We start from the raw sequence: 20822 nt of genomic DNA on the forward strand, positions 1-20822 counted from the left end.
CCTGTGGACATTCATTTCTCGTTTATCGAAAACTGAAACAAAATAAAATATTTGGTTGATGAAGGACTAAGTATATTTTTTACGGTACCTAGAAGATAAGGTACAGTTTTCAGATTATATTCTACCTCATTCATAGCAACAAATCTATTTGGAAACAATTTATTACTAGAAAACAATTTTTCATTTGTACTTTTCTGGTGAACACTCAGTGAAACAGCATCGCAAGGTGTATTTTTCGTTAGTTACTATATGTACTCTGAGCTGTCTGGATACGTGATGTACTTACTTTTGAAGCAGTAGTGGAATAAAACATGGTACGGCGGCAATCAGTGTAAAATGCACCCAGTTTTTGACAAACCAAGCTATCAAAGCCATGGCAATTACACCAAGGCAGTAAGAAAAGAAGCCCAAAAAGTTGACAGCTGAACGGTGTTTGATACTGGCCAATTCGACTCCTGGAAATAAAATTAAAGTATGAAATTTCAAGCGTAATATATATCCTGGGTCACATGTCTTATTCTTCCGTGCATCATCCCAAAAATGTTCTTACACGAAACGTAGGTGACATATGAATTAAAATAAAATTCCTGAAAGTAATGTTACCTTATTGTTGAATTTTTTCTCATAACCTCATTCTCAGATAAACATTAATCTATTTTTGATGGCTGCATTTTCTCTTGCGTCAGAAACACAGACTACAGATCAGAAAGGAAGACAATTATGTAGCTATTATAAGCTGCCGTTGTTTTTATAAGTTTGCATTTAAAATGTGTTTTTCAGATAAATGCTGTGAGAGCAAGTGGTTTTTCTTTCAGTTTTCTTCGACTGGTCGCCACGACTTCTTCTTGTGTCCAACTTCTTCATCTGAGTGCCACTTACACGCCACGTCAGTTATTTTTGGCTATATGTCAGTTTTTGTTTTGCCGTGTAAACTTCACCCTCTACAGCTTCCTTCAGTACAACGAAAGTTATTCGACGCTGTGAAGCATGTCCTATCATCCTGTCCCTTTTTCTAGTCAGTGTTGCATAGAGGTCTGCAAACAGACCGTTATGTACGCTAATAATCGCTGGCGCCCACCGCGCTCGGGCATGGCTTGTACGAGTACGAACACTCGAAGCGGGCAGGCTGTCGGCGAACGACCTGAGTGCTGCTGTCACTCTTTCGACGACCCTTAATAAATGTCTACAGATATCACAAAAACAAAGATATTACTGCCGTGTTACAATATTATTCTAGCTCATCAGAAACTCAAATTTCATCACAAATCTGACTTGCGTATTTCACGTCTCATCTCTGTCAGATACAGAATTTTCAGTAATAGAAAGAGCAGCTGCAGAAATGTACACTACTGGCCATTAAAATTGCTACACCAAGAAGAAATGCAGATGATAAACGGGGATTCATTAGACAAATATATTATACTAGAACTGACGTGTGATTACATTTTTATGTAATTTGTGTGCATGGATCCTGAGAAATCAGTACCCAGAACAACCACCTCTGGCCATAATAACGGCCTTGATACGCCTGGGCATTGAGTCAAACAGAGCTTGGATGGCGTGTACGTGTACAGCTGCCCATGCAGCTTCAACACGATACCACAGTTCATCAAGAGTAGTGACTGGAGTATTGTGACGAGCCAGTTGCTCGGCCACCATTGACCAGACGATTTCAATTGGTGAGAGATCTGGAGAATGTGCTGGCCAGGGCAGCAGTCGAACATTTTCTGTATCCAGAGAGGTCCGTACAGGACCTGCAACATGCGGTCGTGCATTATCCTGCTGAAATGTAGGGTTTCGCAGAGATCGAATGAAGGGTAGAACCACGGGTCGTAACACATCTGAAATGTAACGTCCACTGTTCAAAGTGCTGTCAATGCGAACAAGAGGCGACCGAGACGTGTAACCAATGGCACCCCATACCATCACGCCGGGTGATACGCCAGTATAGCGATGACGAATACAAGCTTCCAATGTGCGTTCACTGCGATGTCGCCAAACACGGATGCGACCATCATGATGCTGTAAACAGAACCTGGATTCATCCGAAAAAATGACGTTTTGCCATTCGTGCACCTAGGTTCGTCGTTGAGTACACCATCGCAGGCGCTCCTGTCTGTGATGCAGCGTCAAGGGTAACCGCAGCCATGGTATCCGAGCTGATAGTCCATGCTGCTGCAAACGTCGTCGAACTGTTCGTGCAGATCATTGTTGTCTTGCAAACATTCCCATCTGTTGACTCAGAGATCGAGACGTGGCTGCACGATCCGTTACAGCTATGCGGATAAGATGCCTGTCATTTCGACCGCTAGTGATACGAGGCCGTTGGGTATCCAGCACGGTGTTCCGTATTACCCTCCTGAACCCACCGATTCCATATTCTGCTAACAGTCATTGGATCTCGACCAACGCGAGGAGGAATGTCGCGATACGATATACCGCAATCGCGATAGGCTACAATCCGACCTTTATCAAAGTCGGAAACGTGGTGGTATGCATTTCTCCTCCTTAAACGAGGCATCGCAACAAGGTTTCACCAGGCAGCGCCGGTCAACTGGTGTTTGTGTATGAGAAACCGGTTGGAAACTTTCCTCAAGTGAGCGCGTTGTAGGTGTTGCCACCGGCACCAACCTTGTGTGAATGCTCTGAAGAGCTAATCATTTGCATATCACAGCATCTTCTTCCTGTCTGTGAAATTTCGCGTAAGTAGCACGTCATCTTCGTGGTGTTGCAATTTTAATGGTCAGTAGTGTAACTGTTCTGTGCAGCGTCCGAATTTCGTCTTTCTCCTCGAAGACACAAAGACAGTGCCTCCTGCGGCCCCCGTAGTATCTTCATTGATAAACGATAATACGACAGCCATATGTACTGCCATAATAGACTGGAGCTGACGTTTTGCAGTTCAGTACCATTTATATTTGCTGGACAAGAAGCGCATATTATATAAGAAAACTAGCTCTACAGAAATCTATACGTTCCTCTGTATCTTCGGGCCCTGTATTACAATGACTTTCCAGTTCGTGCACACATGAAAAAAAAAAAAAAAAAAACATCAGCTGTTGGATACGTCTCGTCTCGCCTTCCAGCATTCCTACTGCATCTTTCAATGGCTCTAAAAAGTCGCAAGTTCTTTTACAGTGCTGTTGTCGCGACCAGTAAGTTCTTCTTAGACGCCTATCTCCAGAAGCGTTTCCACACTTTCATTCTGCTGACTAACTACAGGCTGTAGCATATCAAACAAGCTGTTTCACCTTCTCTCCGGTACTTGCTTGAAGCTTGTCTGTAACGAATTTACGAAATGGTTCAAATGGCTCTGAGCACTATGGGACTTAACATCTATGGTCATCAGTCCTCTAGAACTTAGAACTACTTAAACCTAACTAACCTAAGGACAGCACACAACACCCAGTTATTACGAGGCAGAGAAAATCCCTGACCCCGCCGGGAATCGAACCCGGGAACCCGGGCGTGGAAAGCGAGAACGCTACCGCACGACCACGAGCTGCGGACACCGAATTTACGTCACCAGTTTTGTTCATGATACGGATAGTCCTCTTTGGCAGCGTAAGTCGTGAAATAAACCATTGCAACCACATATATTAAATAATCGTCATCGAAATTGTGGTTCAGGACTGTGTTCAAAACACGTGTAATCCATGCATAATGCTGAAAGACTGTAGTGCCTTGTATACAGGGTGAGTCACCTAACATTACCGCTGGATATATTTCGTAAACCACATCAAATACTGACGAATCGATTCCACAGACCGAACGTGAGGAGAGGGGCTAGTGTAATTGGTTAATACAAACCATAAAAAAATGCACGGAAGTATGTTTTTTAACACAAACCTACGTTTTTTAAAATGGAACCACGTTGGTATTGTTAGCACATCTGAACGTATAAACAAATACGTAATCAGTGCCGTTTGTTGCATTGTAAAATGTTAATTACATCCGGAGATATTGTAACCTAAAGTTGACGCTTGAGTACCACTCCTCCGCTGTTCTATCGTGTGTATCGGAGAGCACCGAATTACGTAGGGATCCAAAGGGAACGGTGATGGACCTTAGGTACAGAAGAGACTGGAACAGCACATCACGTGCACATGCTAACACCTTTTTATTGGTCTTTTTCACTGACGCACATGTACATTACCATGAGGGGTGAGGTACACGTACACACGTGGTTTCCGTTTTCAATTACGGAGTGGAATAGAGTGTGTCCCGACATGTCAGGCCAATAGATGTTCAATGTGGTGGCCATCATTTGCTGCACACAATTGCAATATGTGGCTTAATGAATGTCGTACGCGCCGCAGTACATCTGGTGTAATGTCGCCGCAGGCTGCCACAATACGTTGTTTCATATCCTCTGGGGTTGTAGGCACATGACGGTACACATTCTCCTTTAACGTACCCCACAGAAAGAAGTCCAGAGGTGTAATATCAGGAGAACGGGCTGGCCAATTTATGCGTCCTCCACGTCCTATGAAACGCCCGTCGAACATCCTGTCAAGGGTCACCCTAGTGTTAATTGCGGAACGTGCAGGTGCCCCATCATGCTGATACCACATACGTCGACGCGTTTCCAGTGGGACATTTTCGAGCAACGTTGGCAGATCATTCTGTAGAAACGCGATGTATGTTGCAGCTGTTTGGGCCCCTGCAATGAAGTGAGGACCAATGAGGTGTTCGCTAATGATTCCGCACCATACATTTACAGTCCACGGTCGCTGTCGCTCTACCTGTCTGAGCCAGCGAGGATCGTCCACGGACCAGTAATGCATGTTCCGTAGATTCACTGCCCCGTGGTTTGTGAAACCCACTTCATCGGTAAACAGGTAGAACTGCAACGCATTCTCTGTTAATGCCCATTGACAGAATTGCACTCGATGATTAAAGTCATCACCATGTAATTGCTGATGTAGCGACACATGAAACGGGTGAAAGCGGTGACGATGCAGTATGCGCATGACACTACTTTGATTCAGTCCACCGGCTCTCGCAATGTCCTCTGTACTCATGTGTGGGTTCATGGCAACAGCAGCTAACACACCAACTGCACCCGCTTCTCCTGTGACGGGCCTGTTACGGACCCGTTTGCGTGCTACGACCATACCTGTTGCATACAGTTGGCGGTAGATGTTTTGCAATGTGCGGCACGTTGGATGCTCTCTGTCCGGGTACCGTTCTGCATACACCCTGCAGGCTTCAGCTGCATTTCGTCGACACCTGCCATAGATGAGTATCATCTCCGCCTTTTCAGAGTTCGAATACTCCATGGTCACTGTTCCTACAACACTACACTTTCACAGACGTCTGGTAACACGGTGTACTACAGTTGGTCTGCGTGCGGAGACGAGTGCAGAATAACAATAGTAGCAAGCGCTACATGCGGACACTGCGACAGCTAGACCAAACCACAACAGTGCACTACAGCCACACTCGTAAACACGGTCGTCATCGTAAACATATCCCTGCAGATGCTGCTCGCCGACCGTGGCCCGTGTTTGTTACAATACGCAACTGAACGTCGGAGGTTTCAAGCGTCAACTTTAGGTTACAATATCTCCGGATGTAATTAACATTTTACAATGCAACAAACGGCACTGATTACGTATTTGTTTATATGTTCAGATGTGCTAACAAAAATAACGTGGTTCCATTTAAAAAAACGTAGGTTTGTGTTAAAAAACATACTTCCGTGCATTTTTGTATAGTTTGTGTTAAACAATTACACTAGCCCCTCTCCTCACGTTCGGTCTGTGGAATCGGTTCGCCAGTATTTGATGTGGTTTACGAAATATATCCAGCGGTAACGTTAGGTGACTCACCCTGTATATCACCACCTAGGTCAGTGAAAAATGAAGTCTTATTAAAATGCTGCGGATTTACTCGTAACAGTTTGGATAATGTTTCATCAACGTAGACCTCAATAAATTTCCCGGAGTTTTTTCCTCTCAGAAAAGAGAGTTGTAACCAATATCATATTTCGCAGTGCCTAATCTTGATAAACAAACCGTGTAGCAATTAATATGCTACACATTTTCCTATATGTATCTGTCATATATACGTTGTACATAAATATACGAGGGCTATCCAGAAAGTAAGTTCCGATCGTCCGCGAAATGGGCACTACTGTAAAAATCAAAAATGTGTTATTTGCAACAGCTAGACACAACTCCCAGCTAATTATCTAATTAATCAACGCTCCAACTTATACGTTTGTCGTGGCGTTGTACCAATTTTCAATACCTTGTCACATAAGGTACCGCCAAGTGCTTTCCGCTAATTCTCTACGCAGGTCTACAGCTCGTTGTCTGTGCCAAAATGTTGTCTTCCTCGTCAGCGGTTCGTACGAGCAGAGATGAAACTGTGGTCGTCAATTGCTCTCTGTATTGTGGGTGGTCAAACACTTCCCACTGAAGACGCCGTAGGAGGGTCTTCATTGCCCCTGCAGAGGGCAGCTAAGAATTGTCATGAAGAAGGAGCGGCGTGGCAGTTGTGTTGCATGGGCTGCATAGCTTCAGGAGAAATTTCTCAGCAGGCCCTCGTATTTGGCGGGAGACACTATTTTCCATGTACAGTCACGTGCTCACTCTGCACTCAGAACTGAAAAGAGCGATGTGACGCGATCGATGGGCCATCTACAGACACTGCCCAACACATCTGTGCGAAGCTTCATCGGATTTTTACAGTGGTTTCCATTTAACGAGGCTGGCTGGTGTAGCCGAGCGGTTCTAGGCGCTTCAGTCTGGAACCGCGCGACCGCTACGGTCCCAGGTTCGAATCCTGCCTCAGACATAGATGTGTGTGATGTCCCTAGGTTAGTTGGGTTTAAGGAGTCCTTAGTTCTAGGGGAGTGATGACCTCAGATGTTAAGTCCCATAGTGCTCAGAACCATTTGAACCATTTTTGAACCATTTCGCGATCGATCGGAACTTACTTTCTGGATAGCCCTCGAACATTGACGGGTATGTCTTGGATAACGCTGGGCATCATACTCTGCCATAATTATATCATTGGATCGTCTTTCACTGTTTCGTGATCCTGTAGTAAAATGACGTTTACCATACTAATTCAATTTACAGGAAGGCCTGCACAGGCTCGATGATTAGTGTAGCGTCTAATACTTCTTCTGTTGTCAGTGATACGTTACTTCCTTTCACATATGTCTCATGAAATGACTGCAACTAGTAAGTCAAGCTAATACAAATGTTTTCTTCCACAACAAAATAATCGATTTTTCACACATTTGGGGGAAAGGCAGGGAAACATGTGATTAATCATTGAGGGCAAACCCAGCAAACGCCTTTCTCAGAGCCCCACGACCTTGCCAGTGTGTGTCGCAGTCCCTTTGTTTTTACTGTACAGGAGTTTCGTGTTTTTAAAGTGTGCGACCAAACTTGTGCATATAGCACTACATAGGATGGGGTAGTATGCCAACTTACATATATGCATACATGCATACATACTTTTTACACTGTTCATAGAGGCGTCGCACTCCCTATGTCTTTACTGTACAGGAGCTTTGCGTTTTGAAGATTTGCGATCAAAGTTGTGCATATAGCACTATACAGTAGGGGGTAGTATGTCAATACATATTTTTTGTTTTTGTTCTTTCCGTAGGTTAGAGTCAGACAGAAAAGAAACGTGACACTACCGCCTTGTTTCACCATCTTCCATGCACTATACGGTAGCTTACAGGGTATTCGTTTCGTAATAGATGTAGGATGATGCATTTTTCTGTAAAAAGGAAGCACTGAACTGTTGGGAGACCTGTGGCTGAGCAGTGAGGAGACTGGCAGTTGGTCTGAACGTAAATAAATGTAAGTATTGCGCCTAAGTGGAATGAGATATCCTATACATCATAACAAAAAAAGTGAAGGGACTGGTAGTTGACTCTGAATGTAATGTACTGGATATAAATCACAAAACAAGAGGAGGGGTGAATAGGTGCGGTGTAAGGCAATTATTGGTCTCAGTTTCTCTGTATTTAGAGGAATAAAGACGTTAAACAGTGTTGGTGTTGATTCCTAGAGGGCATTACGCTACAATACCCAGAAAAAAAGAAAGAAAGAAAAAACTGAAACACTTACAGTGCATAGCCAATCACGCACACATCTGTAGCTTGTCCATAACGATTTTTTTCCTCGTTTTAGGTACAGCATTCGTTCTGACCCAGTAGGTGGAAATCGTATAATCGTATTAATGTCCGCTAGTAAGTGTCCAGATACTTTAGATCAGATTGCATATCGCTAAAATCGATGAAACATGCCGAATATTGCTAAGTATTCTCTCTGAGTCTTGGGAGTCGTCGGTCCCTCACGCAGCATTTTGTCCATCATCGGTGATGGCTCCTCTGTCTGTACACCAACTGCAGTCCTGCGTGGGCAGGGAGGTGGGAGGGTATGTTATTTCATGTAGGGCTGCTGCTGGCTGCCCTTTGTAGACTCCATGATAGAAGCGAGGAGGCACCTGTCGTGGTATCAAACACACAAGCGCTCTAGAGCGAACGGCTCAGCAAAGACAGACGCATTGCTGCTGCAACAGTGTTCTGCTGTGCAGTAGGAGTACACTGTACATGGCACGAAATTTATGTTTTTTGTTTGTTCTTAAATACATACCTTGCCTATTCTTAACCCAGTGTTAGTGGCACAAGTATGTGTTATTACCTTAGATGTTTAGCAATGTAGGTCAAATCAGATGTGCACTTTGGTGGCCCAAGATGTGGATCATTATGAGGAACACAGCGCCGTCTGCGGCCGTGCTGTGCTGGAAATGTGGGCTATCCAGTAGGCATGTACGATGCATCGTGTGGGCTTCGCAAGTGTGGTATATTAGTGACGTATGCACCTTTCTCAGTAGAAGCGTTCCCTCCGTTATTTTTATAAGTCCAGTACATTCTTATAATGTTAATGGACTTGATAGTGATGACACACACTATTAGCATGGGAGAATAAGCATGTCTACGTGGGACATAGGACTGGTGGGTATTTGTTGTTAAAGAAGAAACTGTTTAGTGATGAAGGTCTATGTAATATGGTACATTATCGCACTACGGTGATTAATCAACATTTTTACCTGTGTCTTCTCGAAATAAGTGTCAATATGTGGAGTACTCGGAAAAAATCGGTAAAATCGTAAATAGCAATGGTGCGCTTGCAAAAGATACGTAGCAGGAATTTAGTTGTTGCTAAATAGCGTATTGAGAAAATTTTTAATGTTCACAGTCCAGTATTTATGTACGTACTGTTGAAAAAAATCACCACAAAGCCCGCATTTACATGCGTCTTCTTAAAAAAATCGCTAAAATTTCCTCAAAATCCAATTCACGTGTATCTTCTTAAAAAGTGGCGAAAAATCTGTATAATAGCTGTGACATCCGTATTTGTGTATGTCTTCTTAAAAAGTCGGTAAAATACAACGACAGTGTAAACAGCATCATAGGTGGCAGAAAATAACTTCGGACACAATACTCCCCCAGAAATTGCGTAAAAGAAACCAACACCATTGGGTGCAATACTGTGTTGAAATTTTCCTTATATCGCGTGAATTTACCTATGCTGCTGCTGCTGTTGCTCGACCGAGATACAGACTACGAATGCCAAGTCTCCTCTCAGGATGCTGGGGGCTTTGATGGGGGCGGTAGTTTGGAGCGGGTGGCGTATACGAGCGTACTGCATCACTGGGGGAGAGAAGACGCCATTTTGGGTCATAAATAACCTTCTTTATTAAGACAATTTCCAGTCTAGGCTACAAGCATTTGACCATTAACTAATAGCGGAGTCAACATGAGTGTCTTATTCGGCCGCCATCTCGACCTTTTCTTTTTCTTATCGTTTTTCTTCTCTCTCTCTCTTTTTTTTTTAATGGACCATCAATTAAACTACACCGACAGTTACAGCCCATTAACAACGTCCTAAATGTACAAAACGAAGGCCCAGGTGAGCTCTTAGTTTGTCTAAGGACACTAGGGCAGTGGCCGATTTATTTACGTTAGGAGAACAATGGGACTTCGTCACTCAACCCGCCTTGCCCCACGACCCATGCGAAAGCTAATAGCGACATTGTGATGTCTGGCAACAGGAGTAAGCTACGAAGATTTAGAATTTTCGACAGAAATGTCTAAACAAGCACTGAGCGGAATGTTACCTTACACGTATAAATGTTTATACGTTATCCTGAAGAAGAATATCATGAAAACAAGTGAAGAATCTCATCTCTGTAACACATTAATTGTTCAAGTTACAGACAACATTTTTTTCTAATTTTCAGTAAGTTTTGACCTCCACAGAGTGTAATAAATGATAGGTGTGGTCAATGAGGTCCCTTTTGCTTCATTTCTGAGAATATGGGGATTTACAATTTCGTTCTTGAGGCTAACCAGTAAGATTTTATAAACTTTTGCACCGGAATATGGAACTCCATATGTGGTTCGCAGTGTTCATGAAAAGTTTTAATATGTTGGTAATGACCTGAATAGTTTACGCCTGCACTCACTCTTGTTATGAACCACGTACTCTGTTGTGCAGTACACACAGGGTGTATCAGAATTAATGACCAAAACGCAGACAGTTGAAAGTACATTGTACTAGAAGCTAAAAAGTCTCCGTAAAGGTCCGCTAATGGACCGTTTGCGAGATAACGGCGACTTTGTGATTTCATCCAGCACCGACTTGATTCTGTGTAAACATAATCCCAGTTATGAAAACGTAACAATACTAGACAATATTGAAAAAAGTTATTAGATACTTTGGTAAAAGTGCAGGTGCTTTGAATGGACACAATAACAGCGGCTTGTCTACTCATAGTTATAGGAGAGAATCAAAGTGTCATCCTTATACCCTCATCCAAGCCTGTACCCGTCGCCGCAATTCAACCGAGTTTCGAATTCCGCCTGCATCATTTTTAAAGTCTTGACAAGCACTAAGTTTCTGCTCCAACTCTTCAACTATGTTAAAAGGAGAATCGTACCCCAAACACAGACTTTCATGGTGTTTAGATCAGGTGACCTGGAGGCCACGGTACAGGATATCCTCACCAAATCCGTTTCTGACCATATCGGCGCGCTAGGTGACGTCTCACCATAGCAGCATACTGTGCCGGTGCTCCATCAACCATGTACCACATTGTCTGCTGCTGTTCTAAGGGAACATCGTCAGCCAAAGTCGCAAGACGATACAACAGAAAGTTAACGTAATTCCGTACTCTGAGTGTATCTGGTAACAGTGAGAAGATTACCTAGTGCCCCTAAACACACATTCAATGACAAGCGCTGCTGATGTGGAGACTTATGCTCAGCATGTGGGTTGGGAGCTAGATGACTTAAAAGGTGACGATTGTGATCATTAGAGACACCATCACGAGTGAACTCAACTTCGTCTGTAAATAAAAAATCTAGGGCTAACGTGCGCCTCACAAAGACACTGAAGTCGTTGGAGGTGGTACGTGTCCACTGCAGGTTGGTGTATTATGCTCCAAACACTTCTGTGGTTCATTCTAGCAATTTTTGTTGCAAGTCAAGACATCTGAAGAATATTCTGGACTGTTTCCAGCATCACATCTTCAAGCACAGGTGTAATTCATGCAGCCCTACTCGCTCTCACAGTATGAGCAAAGCTTCCAGTTTCTCGGTGGCGTTGATGCATCCGACTCTCGGAGTTCCTTCTGGCAGGGTATACTTCAAGGCACAAGCGTGCAGGCTCCCATACATTGCTGTTAGCCGCGCCATACATGAAATGCATATACACATACTCATCGATTCTGTGATGTTCCATGTTACGACCAACACTCGAACAACACAGTTGACGCTCCAGAAAAAACTGACAGGAGTGGTACTCTGACTGTGTATTACACTGTCTCATCCGTTTTGTTCAGAGCACAATGCGTCGAAACTGTAAACACTTTCGAAGTTTACACAGAAATACGTCAATAGTGACTGGTAACCAGAGTATCGCCATTATCCCGTAAACATATCACTTGCGAATGTGTCTGCTGGAAAATGTTTGCTCCTACTAACACGTCCTTTCCACCGTATACGTTAAAGCCATTAATTATGATACACCCGGCCGCTTGTGGCCAAGCGGTTCTTGGCGCTTCAGTCTGGAACCGCGCGACCGCTACGGTCGCAGGTTCGAATCCTGCCTCGCGCATGGATGTGTGTGATGTCCTTAGGTTAGTTAGGTTTAAGTAGTTCTAAGGTCTAGGGGACTGATGAACTCAGATGTTAAGTCACATAGCACTCAGAGCCATTTGAACCAATTATGATACATCCTATACACCAACATAAATTTATAAGATACCCTATGTCTCTGAAGTTCCTGTTTCACATTCACACAATATTCTGACTGCACTCTATATACATAATAGATTCTGGCGTAGAACAATAATGAGTTAAAGTATGCTAGCAATCCCATATGCAGGTGAATGTAATGAGAGATATTTCGTAGCGCAATACAGGAAGAATTAATACACTGACGAAACAAAAAATCGCAAAATCAAGGAGGAGTTGTGCGTTAAAAACGAAAGTTGGTGGACATCTTAAAGATGATGTCCATTCCAGTTTCGTTCCAGTCGCATAAGAGGATGCAAATCAGGTTTGCTTTAAATACACGCTGTAACGGCAGTGAGGGTTAGTACCTCTGAGACGCGACGTGGTAAGTTGATGTTACCCAAGATTGCCTTTAAGGCAACAAAGACGTCGTTATCAGCACCTCACGGAGCTTAAATTGGGTCTTGTAATAGGGCTACAAGAAGCTGGAAGTTCTTTCTGCAATAGTGCAGGAAGAATTTGCAGAAATGTAGTCACCGAAAGTGATTTTTGGCAGCGGTGGTCACGAAAATGTACGGGTGCAAGAAAACCGGTCTCCAGACGGCCAGAGTGGGGAGGCCAGAAGGCATAAGGATCTGGCGAATCGTACTGCATCTGCAGCAGCAATTTCAGGAGAACTCTCGTAATTATCCCACATATCCTGACGGCAAATTTTTTCGCCAATCTAGTGATTCGACCTAGTTGTGTTCGACCTGCTGTGCTGCCATTCATAAACAGCATTCCAACGCTCGCCCACATACCGCTGTTGTAGCACAATACACTCTATAGAGTGTCGACATGTTTCTTTGGCCAGCTCGATCACCATGTCTGTCTCAAATGGAGCACATATGGTACTAATTGAAGGCATTCAATTACTTGCATAGACAGAACATACCTCCCTGTATTTTGAAGCAACTAAGGAACGACGGAAAACAGAAAATATGACGAGCATTTACTGCCCCGTATTGACGAACCAAGTGCTTGAGGTTCTGCGTCCCACAGAGTGACATCCAGCTACTGTACAACACAATGCATTCAACATTCTTGCAATTATACCGGTTTCTCTCAAGCTTATATTAACCTGTCACCTTGCATTGTTAATCACTTAAATACGAGGGTCACTCCAAAAGTAATGCACACTATTTTTTTTTAAATTCAACTTTTATTCTACACGTTTGAAAGTTTTACAGTGTATAGATACATCCTTTAGGAACAATATTTTCATTTATCCACATAATTTACATCCCTCTAAACTGCTTTACGCCATCTTGGAACCAGCGCCTGTATAGCCGCACGGTAAAATTCTGGACCAACCTGTTGGAGCCACTGTTTGGCAGCGTGCACAAGGTAGTCATCATCTTCAAACCTTGTTCCACGAAGAGTGTCTTTCAGTTTCCCAAAGAGATGATAGTCACCTGGAGCCAGGTCAGGACTGTAAGGCGGGTGTTTCAGTGTTGTCCATCCGAGTTTTGTGATCGCTCCCATGGTTTTTTGAGTGACATGTGGCTGTACATTGTCGTGCAACAGCAAAACATCCTACTTTTGCCGATGTGGTCGAGCACTACTCATCGAGCTTGAAGTTTCTTCAGTGTCATCATATATGCATCAGAATTTATGGTGGTTCCACTTGGCATGATGTCCACAAGCATGAGTCTGCGACCGAACCGCTGAATCTTTCCATCAGTAAATGGGGTATGTTCTCCACTGACTCGGTTGTTTTAACCCCCTCCACTGACGGAATGACCCACTTCCCAATTCCGTATGTATAAAACCAATACGGACTTGTAGCTGTCACGCCTTTGCGCTTACTGCTACGTATTTTAACTGTAACTAGCTCAGTCCCAATGGTAAGAGGCAGTAGTGAGTTCACGTAGTTAATATTTGAATCCAGCACAGCTGCCACAAGCTCAGCTCACTTTTACTCCACTCCTACCCTCGCCATTGCACCACATTAACTAGGTGCTACGTGGACCTTGCTAAATTCACTTGCGTATACATTTTTGACCGTTACTCGCCAGTATTTACCTAATGATTAGTACACTCCTAACCGGACTATTTCCCTAAGAGCTGTGATGATTGAACGGGTTCGATCCACGGCCTACAGTGCCCTACAGTTCACACGGTAACACTGCCTACCTGACCCACTTAACTTGGTAGTGAGCTTATGTATCCAATCACCACTGCTAGCAGCAGTGGATAATCCTATCAGCACGACGAGAGCAGCAGACTTACCGAATCCTCCTGAAAATACTTATAACTACGGTCGCCAGCTCTGAAGGAGCAAAAGAATAAATCAATTTTTGGGCTCGTTTCAAAGTGAAATGGCTTGAGTTGAATTTAAACTTAATTCTGAATATTACTATTTCTGATCATTCTAGATGATTCTACAAAGCAAATACTCTATCAATTTCTGTGAGTTGGCTTGGTAATTACTACCCAGACAGTTTATGCAACTTCGGTTAACAAAATTCTATCCTTCAACTTATTTAATGATTTTGGATATTACTCTTTGGACCATTGATACAGAATTAGTTAAGTGACTTTACTTGAAAGGTTGCTCAGAAAAATTTAAGTAACTGTAAATAGGCGACTCATTCTGGTGTGACCATTGCTCTTTTCAACATTCTGATACACTAAAGTATTCTACAACCAAAAGAATTGTAAATGAAAGAGGCGATGGTGGCCTCAGTCTGATTTCACTATACTATGTTTCAGGTTACTACATTTTACAATGAACAACATGCATCGTAATTTTACTCATTACTATATTCTGTCCTCTGCACTTGCATAAAAGAAAACTGGTATTCTCCTTTTACATGTATACAAAGTTCGACTTAACAATTGCAAGCAGTCTTGCCTTGGGTAGACGTGTCGGTGCTGGTGGTGAGATGCATGTGGCTAACGCAGCTCTTCACGCCTCATGCCCTTAATGGCGGCTGGAACTACGAGCTGTAGCACTCGTATAAGCTACTGCACGTCCGCCATAAAATCTGGGCACAGGAACTCTTACAATCAGCCCCAGTGGCATAAAGGCGGCTTAAACAACCATTCGTCGCGTTTTACTCCAAAAACGGCGACGATATTCGCCTCTTCGTTGTTGCACAATCACTTTTGCGTGAGCACAGTTACGCACGTCCGATCACGTCAACACTCCCCAGGCCATTCCTTGTTCAGTCCCTGTGTCTCCAGCTACCCCTAGCTACGCTCGTATCACCAAGAGTGGGGGCGTTCCCCTACCACCTTTTTACCGAAATCATTTAGTATTTAAGAATATTTATATTTACTACCCTGGAGTCCATACCAGTCATAATAATTTACTACTAGCGCTTTACAACATTAAATTATACAGTAATAACTTATAATTACCAAGAAAAAGAATACATTTGACTCTGAGAGCTTAGCGCATTGTCTGACAGGCAGCGCTAATTCCCAGTTTCGCCAATAGATGGCATCAGGGTGCACTCCCTGGCAGTCTCACACAAGTGCGCCCGTTTCTGACGCGCGGGCTCCAAATTACTGTCAGCCCACCATCATTTCAGTTCCGTTACACATGCCCCACTTCTTATTGAAGTATCTTACAGTGATAATTCAATAAGAAGTCTCTCCTATAATGAATCTGAAATGTTCGATAAGCTTTTTACCAAGGGTTTTCCCTTTCTTACTGATACACCTCAATACTTATATTACATATTTAATATTAAACACCAATTCTTTCTCTCTTTCCTGCTAAACATTACATAAATGATTTACATATATTCTTTCCAATTTTCTTACTTCTAAATACAGTACACTTTAAACATCTTTTTAAATACACTTCTTTTATCTCAGGCAAGTAAAACACACATTATGCACCTATTACTTTGTAGCCCGTCCTTTTCACTTTACCTCCTCACTTTTCTACCTCTTCCACAACACTTATTTATACATCTATTAAGGCTTTCTTAGAAGCTCAGTCTTTCCCAGTCCGTTTAGTCTCTACTTAAACTAGAAGTTTCATTAGAATGCTGCAATATATTTTAGTGAGCATTTACCTTTCACATAGAACAAAAGAAACACAACTATTTACATATTGGTTTACTTTAATATTTATTTATATATTTATTTTCAATCTGGTAGAATTCGTGGTTCATACCTTTTGAGATCCACTATGTTTCTTACTCCCAGGCGTTTGCCTGTTAATGGGTACTCTAAATAATAAGCATTCACATTGGGTATGGACACTATTTTAAATGGTCCATTATATATATATTTAAATTTGCTGATCTCGTTATTAATTTCACTTGACTTTTCATGTGTTTTTACAAGAACGAAATCACCTATTTTGAATTTGGGATTCCTTACTTTTTCGTCGTGACGACGAATTCTCGCATCTGCTTGTTTTCTCATCTTGTCTTTTACTAAGTTCTTTTTACTATCATAATCTAATTCAACTCTATTTGGAAATTCTAGTAGGTCTTCTACTAGACTTTTACTTCTTGTCTTTTTCAGGATTTCTTCTGGAGTAAATCCAGTGCTCTCGTTTGTTAATGAATTCATGATTTCTTCGAATTCACTCACATACATGCCCCACTTCTTGTGGTTACTATGGCAGTACGTCCTAAATAACCGACCTATCTCACGCATATATCTTTCTGCCGGATTGCTTGATGGGTGATAAGCTGAGATATGTACCACTTCTACCTGTTTCTCAGTTATCCCACCCTTCCACATTTTTGAGCAAAACTGAACACCATTATCTGATAGTATTCTCTTTGGCTTCCCTACTTTCACAAAATAATCACACACCATTTTATCATACACAGCTCTGGCAGTAGCTTTTCTCAGGGGATAAAGCTTTATATACTTTGAGAAAAGTTCAACTGCTACAAATATGTACACAAAACTCCCCATGGTTTTCGGTAATGGTCCAAAGATATCTACTGCTACTATTTCTAATACTTCATCAGGTTTTATTGATTGCATGGGCCCTTGATTAGTTGCATTTGTTACTTTCGCCTTTTGGCATAGATCACAAGATCTTATCCTCTGTGCTACCCTTCGTGCCATGTTGTTAAAGGTAATGCATTCATCTAACTTATCGGTACACTTCCGTGCACCACAATGGCCATATGCCAAGTGAACATAATCTATCAGCACTTCAGTGTGTTGTTCCGGCCAACATACTCTCCACTTCCCTGGATTATTTAATCTTTGAAGATACAGTACACCTTTATGTATTTTATATGAAGCCCTTATGTTAGTTGCGTCCGGATTGTCAAACTTGACCTTTACCAACTTGAGTGCATCATCATCACTTTGATATCTTCGCATATTCCGACATATTTCCCTAATTTTTTCTCTTCCTTCCGCTTTTTTGAAGTAATTCACCTCAAAAACATCTTCCCTATTCTTTACACTTTCTAGTGTCTCACATCCTTCCGGTAATCTCGACAAAGCATCCGGTACTGCATGTTCTTTCCCTTTAACATACTTGATCTCTATGTCAAATTGTTGTAAAAACAGCGCCCATCTGGTGAACCTGTTATGTAACAATCTGCAGTCCTTCAAAAATATTAAAGCTTTGTGGTCTGTATGGACCACAGTCTTATGTCCCCATAAGAAAAGTTGAAATTTCCTAAAACCCCATACTATAGCTAAAGCCTCCTTCTCTGAAACTGTATAGTTTCTTTCGTACTTAGACATGGTTCTACTCGCAAATGCTATTTGTCTATGAGTTTTTTCCCCATCTATCATTACCTCCTGAAATATGGATACTCCCAATCCATAATCTGTACTATCTGTTGCCATGTGGAATGGTTCACACAGGTCAGGGTGCCATAACTTTATGTTTTTAGCCAAATTGTCTTTTAGCCGGTTGAATGCTGTTTCACATTCCTCAGTCCATATATACACACTGTTCTTCTTAAGTAGGTTGTTTAGATGTGGGCTATTGAACACCTGATCATCCACATACTTACGATAAAAGGAACAAAGTCCTATAAACGACTTTAGTTGTTTTTTTATTCTTGGGAGCTGGACAATTTCTTATTGCTTTGACTTTGTTGGGATCCTTTTCAATTCCCTCTGGTGTTACTATGTGACCTAAAAACTTTATTTCTTTCTTCACAAACTCGCATTTTTTCAGGTTCAGGGTCATTCCTCCTTTAATTAAAGCTTTGAACACCCTGTCGCATAACTCCATGTGCTCTTCCCATGTCCTTGTAGCAATTAACAGATCATCTACATAAACCGTGATTAGCGAACTAAGTTCACTCCCTAAAATTTTGTCTAAAGCCCGAATGAACACTGAAACGGAAGTATTTAGGCCAAATGGTACCACTGTGTAATGGTAGCATTTGCCATTGAATAAAAATGCCGTGTACTTCCTAGACTCCTCACTTAATGGGATTTGCCAGTATCCTGCCGTTAGGTCTAAACTAGTCATGTACTTTACACCATTAAACTTCTGCAATAAATTATCTATGTTCTCTGGACGATCCAACTCCCTCTTCACTACTTTATTCAGAGTACGAGCATCTATCACTATTCGTACACTTCCATCCTTCTTACCTACTATCACCAATGGGTTATTATATGGGCTAGAACTCCGTTCAATGACCCCACATGAAACCATTTTATCTATTTCTTTTTGAACTGCTTCTTTCTTAGACAAGGGTACATTATATGGTGGTTTAAAGAAAGGTTCATGCTCCTCTACCTCCATGCAGTACTCATAATTTATCACTCGTCCCGGTTTGTCCGAAAATACCTCCTGATTTTCTTTCAGAATTTGCCATAGATCCTCCCTTTGGGCATCAGATAGTCCTTCCGTTTTATCCACTACATTTCGAAGGAGTGTCTCCTTATTTCCATCTTCAACTATCTGCCTCACCAGAAACCAATCGAATTTTTGACCTATTCCTGAATCATGATCATCTCTAAATTCTACCCATCTCAGCTGGTTCTCTTCCATTACTCTAGATGATTCAAATGGTATTTCTAATACCGCACTATCAACTTTACAAACTATTATCCCTGTGTCACAATCTATAATTACTTTTTGTTTTATTAACCAGTCAATGCCTAAAATGATCTCGGCACTGAGCTCTGGAACTACTAAAAATGCATTAGAAAATAGCTTGTTTTTTATCTTAAATTCCACCATCACTTGATGTTTAACAGGTTTACTACATTTCCCTGTCGCCCCTATCACTTTAACTCCTGTTACAGGCATCATGACTACTCCTCGTTGCTCTTTGATCATCTCAAAAAATGCGTGCGAAATAGCACTTATTTGAGCACCCGTATCCAACAATACATATAAATCGTACCCACATACATTAATAGGTAGGATTGTTTGCATCCTATTGTCCTCTTTCATACTTTCTTTATCTTCCCATAATAAATCCTTTTCCACCGCCAAGTCTTGCCATATTATTTTTCCGGTTTTTATACTGACCATTCCATCCGGAGGTTTCTTTCTCCTTTTCATCCTAAATTCTTTCACCACTTTTTCCAATAGTCCTTCGTCTAGGCTCTTTAATGCCATCGCGTTCTCATTCGAATCTGTCATGCCTGAACTCTCGGTTGCGGAATCGGAAACTTCCTCTATTTCTTTTTCTCCCTGGATGCTTTCTGATGATTCTGACGATAATTCCTCCTCCTTAGAAATATGACCTTCTTCGGATTCAAATAATTCTCGCAAATTATAATCCATTTCAATACTTTCCCTTTGTTGGATAGTGCATTCGCCACTCTTACTTTCATTATTTTCCCCTACTAATGGAATTCCAGTCTCACTCAACTCATTTACTTCAGTACTACAGGGATCACAACACTCTTTCTCTTGGTTAGATACACTTTCTCTAATTTCTTTAAAAGAATCTTCATCACAGTCATGTACTCTTGCTGTCACTAGGTACACATCATAATCGGTATGGCTCTCTAACACTGTCATATTCGGGTCCAAATTAATCACTTGAGTGGAAGATCTTTCTAATTATGCTGGCTGGCTTTTGAGCTGATGTATATATTCTGCATACGAGGCAATTTCTGAATCGGCATGCGTCTCTGCACTATGCCCCTTTTTCTTATCCACCCTTTCCTCTTTAATTACTTCTCGATGCGATTCGTCGACTATTCGTACGAACCTTTTACCATAAGTCACATCACTCCTCCCTTGCCCCTGCCTCTCTGCACAGTTGCCATCCCTACCGACAAACAACGCCTTCTCTGACTCTTCCTTCATCAATTCGTCACTTTGACCTCGAATTGTACTTATTTCATTCACGTGAGCCTTCACATCCGACCGATATTCTTTTCCTACTTCATTTCCCTTAATAATTCCTCCCTGCTCTCTCTCCTCTGTTTGTATCCCTGCATTATACTTCGCAAAGTTTCGTTTATGTAACTGCTCTTCAGGCGAACGACGCACTATCCTACTATAGTACTGCCTACTCCGATCTTCCCTATATTTGGGCCATTTCTTTCTTTCCGCGCGCGTTAGGCCCTTGACCTGCGCGGTATTTAG

The 20822-nt window shown here is 42.1% G+C and overlaps 1 protein-coding gene across 2 annotated transcripts in view; it reads right to left on the minus strand.

Annotated features, from left to right (window-relative positions):
- The window catches only part of LOC126176819 (solute carrier family 22 member 7-like), a 147420-nt gene that overhangs the window by 65382 nt on the left and 61216 nt on the right, over positions 1-20822 (minus strand). For both annotated transcript variants that reach the window (XM_049924002.1, XM_049924001.1), the window contains exon 5: positions 287-455. In XM_049924002.1, coding sequence (XP_049779959.1) covers positions 287-455 — 169 coding nt within the window. The remainder of the gene's footprint in view (positions 1-286; positions 456-20822) is intronic.

The sequence above is a fragment of the Schistocerca cancellata genome, chromosome 3, assembly GCF_023864275.1.
Source record: "Schistocerca cancellata isolate TAMUIC-IGC-003103 chromosome 3, iqSchCanc2.1, whole genome shotgun sequence".
Classification (NCBI taxonomy): domain Eukaryota; kingdom Metazoa; phylum Arthropoda; class Insecta; order Orthoptera; family Acrididae; genus Schistocerca; species Schistocerca cancellata.